This window comes from Penaeus monodon, chromosome 12 (assembly GCF_015228065.2).
Source record: "Penaeus monodon isolate SGIC_2016 chromosome 12, NSTDA_Pmon_1, whole genome shotgun sequence".
Taxonomy (NCBI): Eukaryota; Metazoa; Arthropoda; class Malacostraca; order Decapoda; family Penaeidae; genus Penaeus; species Penaeus monodon.
Genome location: NC_051397.1, coordinates 46,715,680 through 46,723,179, shown reverse-complemented (window position 1 = coordinate 46,723,179; position 7,500 = coordinate 46,715,680). Strand labels below are relative to the sequence as shown.

Here is a 7,500-nt window from a genome sequence, read left to right as displayed (position 1 = left end):
TGACCTTTCTTGTGGCATATTCGCTTCCACCAATACTACCGACGCACCTGCAAGAGAGGAAAATGTAAGAGTTATCCGTGAAAACAAGTATCATAGAAAATGGAATTGACCGAGACGTTACTGGGCAAAACATTATCAGAGAAAATTGTAGAATCATAAGGGTAACTGTTTATTTTTTGATGACTGTTATCGTTCTTTACATAAGTTGAATGTTAACAACAATCATATGACTAAGTAGATGAACGATAGGGAACTCTAGTGCATGAAACAGTAATAACGAAAACAACAATAATAGTAGGAACAGTAAAACAACAACAATAATAAGTATAATAGTAATATGTGTAGAAGAAAAGTACTTACACAGGCAAACCGACAGACAGGTAGACAAATAGACGTGAATGGCTGCTGTGTCTAACCCCCCCCCCCCCAACAAACATATACAGGCACATTATATCAAATGAGCCAATTAAAAAAAAATCATGTGCAATTACTTTGATTAGGCAGTCAACAAATTAATAATGCCCCTTGGTTACTTAGACTAATGTAACGCTAGTTAGGCCAGACATTGCTAGATTATTACCAATCATCCGCAACAACGCCAAAAAAAACCTCCCTCTTTTGACAACAGCATTCAACATTACTATACCCGTTTCCCAAAGTCCTTAAAATTCTTTATTCCTTGCAGGCGCTACTGATTAGAATACCCAAATAACTGCCGTTCTGAAAAGGGGGAGGCTTTACCCACCCTTCCCCCCACCCCATTCACCATTTAGACCCCCCCTTCACACACACGCATGATCTCGCTTACATGTAAAAGGACGAGCACGTTGGCCCAGGAACGAGCTCTCCCGGCCTGCATTTCCTGAGCGACGGACTCTCTGCGGCGTCGGCACTTACGGGTGGCGGCGGCGGCGCTGGCGGGCCTGCGAGGAGAGCGGGAGATGAGGCGGAAGGAGGGATGCAGAGGAAGGGGAAGGAGAGAGACAGGGAGGGAGGGAGAGGGAGAGGGAGAGGGAGAGGGAGAGGGAGAGGGAGAGAGAGAGAGAAAGAGAGAGAGAGAGAGAGAGAGAGAGAGAGAGAGAGAGAGAGAGAGAGAGAGAAGAGAAAGATATATATATATATATATATATATATATATATATATATATATATATAGAGAGAGAGAGAGAGAGAGAGAGAGAGAGAGAGAGAGAGAGAGAGAGAGAGAGAGAGAGAGAGAGAGAGGACAGTAATGATGAGGATCACGACGATGACAAGAACAGCAATGATGGTAATAATGATAATACTGATAATAAAACTAGATATGAAAATCACAAAACAACCACATACCATAATGCTGAGCGATCGAAGCCGACGCCAGCGCCACCACCAAGACGAACAGTTGCGGAACCTTGAATACGAAAGCCAATTGTTATTTATTTTTCGGGAATAAACAAAATTCATTAAGCATCTGCTCTTGATGTAGATGAAGTGGGTTTAGGTGTGTGTGTGTGTGTGGGTGATGCTTCTGTTGTTCAAGTTGTTTTATATCCTGTATAAGTGAATGGTATTTTTGAAACGATCGTGTGTGTGTGTGTGTGTGTGTGTGTGTGTGTGTGTGTGTGTGTGTGTGTGTGTGTGTGTGTGTGTGTGTGTGTGTGTGTGTGTGTGTGTGTGTGTGTGTGTGTGTGTGTGTGTGTGTGTGTGTGTGTGTGTGTGTGTGCTTTTTTAAATAAAATCTACCGTAACGACGAAGAACAAAAGCCAGGAGAGAAGAACTGTGTCTTATCAGTGTCACAGAAATGAATAAGCACAGATAACCTTCGATAAGAGTTACACTTATACGACAGAGATAACGGACAATGGATTACGTGTCCATATCTTTTTTTTCTTAGTTAATTTACTATCAACATCTTCTAGCATTTGGCGTAACAGATCGTGTTTGCTGCTGATATTTTGTTTTTCCTAACTGGAAATATAATTAAGGAATTCTAAAAATAACTGTGAAAAGTAAAGTACTGTAAAAAGGTTGTGCATGTAAGAAAATAAGCTTAACAAAATTATATTTTCTTTCATCCTCCATTCTTTCAACTATTTATTTTTGTCATTTACTGCTTAATCTATCCTTTACTTGTAGATTCATTATCCAAAACCTTTATACGGAGTATCACTCATAAAAAAAATATTTAAGCACGACAAGACAGTCATTTAATGGAATCGTTAGTCTTTTTTTTTCTCTCTCTCTCTTTCTTTCATTTCTTCTTCCTAGTTGTTTGTGAGAATCTTTATTATTTATTTACGTTCATCGACTACGAGAGTGCGATGTAGAAGCGTTGCTTGTTCTCAAAGCAGTTCTGAAGACAGATTGTCATCACTCACACACATAGGAGGCATAAAGACGACACATTCGTACTAAAATACGCACATGTACACACACATTACGCACATGCACACACACACACACACACACACACACACACACACACACACACACACACACACGCACACATACACACAAACACAAACACACGCATTCACACGCATACACGCTTATGAGTATATACAGATATAAACATAGATATATGGACAGATGATAGGCAGATAACTAGATAGATAGACAGGCAGATAACTAGATAGACAAGCAGGCAGATAACTAAACAGATAGACAGGAAGATAGCTAGATAGAAGGACATACGAATAGATAGATTAATATAGACATATGTTTACAAACCATATACATACACACAGAGAAATCGATACAGCCCTTGGGGTAGATTTATAACCTTTAATCAGAACTTAGCAAGTAAACTAAGAACATAAATATAACAAGCAATAACAACAAACTACAGGAAAGAAAAAGAAAAAAAATAACATTAATAACAATAATAACAATATATGTACCCAACTAATACCCAGTTTTGAAATGCATGACGTCATAAATACAAGAAAAATAGTATATTATCTTTGATATATAATCTCGTCCTCAGTCTCAATGTATGACCATATTTCAACGTCAATTTTTAATCATATACGTTAATGCATTCTATATAGAGCATTAGTACCCCCACCCCTACCACCACCCCCGTTAATATAGACTTTGGTGGAAGTGATAATAATGATGATGATAATTATAAAGGTGTAGTGATGGTGAAGTAGTGATGATAATGATGAGAATGATTACAACAACAACAATTATAGTCATAGTAATGATATGATGATAAACATTAAACAAAATAGTTACAAGTGTGGTGGTAATGGTGATGGTAATGAATATGACGGTGATCATTATGAAGACGCTAATAGCAGCAATAACAATAATAGTAGTGATTATAATAGTATTTATTTAGATGATGATAATGATGATGATCATCATCATCATAATGGCAATAATAATTATTATTACCGCGATAATGATAATAATGATAACAATAATGAAAATAATAATAATAATGATGATGATGATGATGATAATAATAATAATAATAATAATAATAATAATAATGATAATAATAACAAAATCAACAATATCGATGTTAATGACAACGACAACAACAATAAGAAACAACAACGCAAGCAGCAACAACAACAACAACAACAACAATAGCAAAAATGAAACAAACGACCAAAATTGCAGAGGCGACGCGCTCACGGTTGCAACGAGCGATTTGCAACCACTGGACCCGGTATGACACACACAGACAGGTGATTTCATTTTCAACAGACAAGCCCAAAAACTCAAGAAAGTGTTGACAAAGTTTTCTTTTTCTTTCTGTGTATTGATTAGAGCATGAGACTTGAGGGGAGGGGGAGGGGGAGGGGGAAGGGGGAGGGGGGGGGAAGGAGGAGGGAGAGGGGAGTGGGAATAGGAGGAGAGAAGGGGGGGGATAAAAAAAAGGAAAGGAAGAAGGAGGAAGAGGAATCGAGGGGGGGAAGGGGGAATAGAGAAGGAGAGAGAGAGAGAGAGAGAGAGAGAGAGAGAGAGAGAGAGAGAGAGAGAGAGAGAGAATATACATACACTCTACATGTTGCACCTAATCAATACGAAATCCACTTATCAAAAACACTCACACTGACAACATCACGCAAGAAAAACAACACCACGTTTTCGAATAGAACACATTGTATTAGCCACAATATTTACAATAAGAAAATGCATCACTACCAAATATGAATTTATAATATTAACACCATAACAGCAAACATACAAAACAATCTACTTCCTGTTTCCAAGGCACATGTAAAAGAAATAATCCGACAAGGAAACTTCGCTAAACGCAAGAAATCGCGCACAAAAAAAGCTAAGCAAAGGACATAGACATAAATAAAAGACAAACAAAAACACGTATTACTGTACCACGCAAAAACGAATTTCTCACACGCAGCTAACACACACAACACTGATAATTCCTGAATGAAGCAAATCATCAGTGACACTGACAAGCACACATGCCTTCCACGAACAGTTTAAGAATGGGAGGGGAGAGAGAGAGAGAGAGAGAGAGAGAGAGAGAGAGAGAGAGAGAGAGAGAGAGAGAAGAGAGAGAGAGAGAGAGAGAGAGAGAGAGAAGAGAGAGAGAGAGAGAGAGAGAGAGAGAGAGAGAGAGAGAGAGAGAGACAGGCAGTCAGACAGATACAGAAACGGAGACAGAGAGAGAGAGAGAGAGCCAGACACACAGACAGACAGAGACAGAGACAGAAACAGACAGACAAAAACAGGCACACACACACACACACACACACAGAAAGAGAGAGGGAGAGAGAGAGAGAGAGAGAGAGAGAGAGAGAGAGAGAGAGAGAGACAGACAGACAGACAGACAGACAGAGACAGAGACAGAGATAGAGAGAGATAGACAGATAGATAAATAGATAGATAGAGACAGACAGACAGACAGACAGACAGACAGACCAAGCAACACAGCCAGCCAAGATACGCAGCAAACAAACGCCACACACAGCGGCAAACAGCGCCCGTGTTAGCCTGATTCCCGGAAATGAAGGAAAGCGGCAGCGAAATTCGGCGGAAGAAAAGAGGAATTGATGAATGACCAAAACAACTGCGAAGAGAGGAACAGGAAGAAGAAGAAACTGGGGATTGCGGAAAGTAGTAAGTAAGAATGTGAAAATGGAGTGGAGTAAGGAATAGGGATAGGAGGAAGAGGAAGAGGAAGAGGTGGTGGAGGAGGAGGAGGAAGAGGAGAAAGAGGAGGAGTAGGAAGAGGCGGAGGAGGAGGAAGAGGAAGAAGAGGACGAGGACGAGGGGGAGGAAGAGGAAGAAGGTGAGGAAGAACAACAACAACAACAAGAACAGGAACAAGAACAAGAACAAGAAGAGGAAGAAGAAGAAAAAAAAAAAAGAGAAGAGAAGGAGAGGAAGAAGAAGAAGAAGAGGAAGAAGAAAATGAAGACGGAAGAGGAAGAAGAGGAAGACCCGAAAGCCGAAAATAGAATGGTCTCCCGTCAGTATTGAATATTAATTATTTACAAAAACTAAAATTCGGTCTGAGTTATGGATTCTCTGAAGACTTAAATGGACTGAAGTTTATTCGAGCGCCATGCCAACCCCCTCCCCCCTCTCGCTCTCTCTCTCTCTCTCTCTCTCTCTCTCTCTCTCTCTCTCTCTCTCTCTCTCTCTCTCTCTCCCCCATACTCTTCTCGTCCCTCCCCTCTCCCTCTTCTCTCTTCTCTCTCTTCTCCCCTCTTTCTCTCTCTATATATTTTTTTTAATATATATATATATAATACTTTTATTTTTTTTTTTTCTCTTTTTTGTTTTTCTCGTTTTCTTGTCTTTTTGTGCTTTTTTTTTTGTTTCTTCTTATTTTTTTATTTTCCCCTTCCTCCTCTTTTCTTTTTTTTCTTTTTTTTTTTTTCCGGGCGTAAATTTTTTTCTGTAAATTCTTCTTTTCTTTCTCTTTCTCCTCTCTCCTCTCCCATCTTTCTCTCTCTCCTTTTTCTCCTCTCTCTCTCTCTCACTCTCTTTTCTCTCTCTTTTCTCTCTCCTCTCTCTTCTCTCTCTCTCTTCCCCTCTCTCTCTCTTTCTCTCTCTCTCGTCTCTCTCTCTCCTTCCTCTCCTCCCTCTCTCTCTCTCTCTCTCCTCTCTCTCTCTCTTCTCTCCCTCTCTCTCTCTACCCTCTTTTCTCTCTCTTTCTCCTCTCTCTCTCTCTTCTCTCCTTTCTCTCTCTCTCCCCTTTCTCTCTCTCTCTCTCTCTTCTCTCTCTCTCTTTCTTCTTCTTCTTCTTCTTCTTCTTCCTTACACCCTTTAAGTCATTCGACTCAAGATAAGAACAAGCAACAATATATTTAAATTCCTCACAAAAACGAAAATTATGTTTGGGTTATTTTCTTTGTTAACATTAGTATAATCAATTTCATCACTTTTATGATCATCATTTGATATTGCTGTCATATTATTGCTGTCAGATATTATTATCAAAAGCAGCAGCAACAATATTGTAGTTATTTTTGTTATTATCATTGCCATTATAATTATTATTGTTGTTTTTATCATTACTATTATTATTACTATTAGTACTATTATTATCATCATTATCATTATTATTGTTGTTTTTATTATTATTATCTTATTATTTTACTATCATTACTGTTATCATTATAATTATCATTTTTACCATCGTTATTATTACTATTATTATTATTATTATTATTATTATTATTATTATTATTATTATTACTACTACTACTACTACTACTACTACTACTACTACTACTACTACTCTCATCATTATTATTATTATCATTATTATTATCATCATTACTAGTATTATCACTAATACTCTCATCATTATTTTATTATCATTATTATTACTGTTATTACCATCATCATCATCATTATCATTATCATTATCATTATCATTATCATTATCATTAGTAGTAGCAGTAGTAGTAGTAGTAGCAGTACATTTATTATTATTGTTATTATTATTATTAACATTATTATTATTATTATTGTCATTATTATTATTATTATTATCATTATTATTACTATTATTATCAATACCATTACCAATATTATCAATATCATTACCATTATTATCCTTATCATTACTATTCCTATTATCATTATTATGAACCATAAGCCTATTTAGTTATGGAGTTCTTGCTCATTAATTTTCTCTCTACTATATGATGGTAATCTACTGAACTCGCTAATCTTAACAAATCCCAAGTAATTACCAACTCATGTGACACGTAAACCTTCCTTTGACAAATTGCTATTACGCTTTCATTTTCTAGCATCTTAGTAAAGCGATGGACAAATGCATTATCATCCCCCTCCTTTTCCCTTTTACTGCCCTGGTACACCTATATTTCAGCCTCTGAGGTCGAAGTGGTCGTCCTTGCCGCGATGACCCTCCCTACTACTGAATGTTGCGCGTCACTGCGAAGCCTCCGTCACCCGGCACGCGACGACCTAAGGGACCATGGATCACCAGGAACCGTCAGTAGATGCCTAGCAGAACCTCTGTCCCGACGCGCCATCAGTGTTACAGATATTGCACA

General features: G+C 38.0%; 1 protein-coding gene across 1 annotated transcript in view; it reads right to left on the bottom strand.

The window, feature by feature from the left end:
* The window catches only part of LOC119579492, an 11,256-nt gene that overhangs the window by 1,838 nt on the left and 1,918 nt on the right, over nucleotides 1-7,500 (bottom strand). The window contains exons 2-4 of the mRNA XM_037927349.1: nucleotides 1,330-1,390; nucleotides 809-923; nucleotides 1-47 (exon numbers count right to left, since the gene is read on the bottom strand). The exon at nucleotides 1-47 is cut by the window's left edge and continues 230 nt beyond it. Coding sequence (XP_037783277.1) covers nucleotides 1-47; nucleotides 809-923; nucleotides 1,330-1,390 — 223 coding nt within the window. The remainder of the gene's footprint in view (nucleotides 48-808; nucleotides 924-1,329; nucleotides 1,391-7,500) is intronic.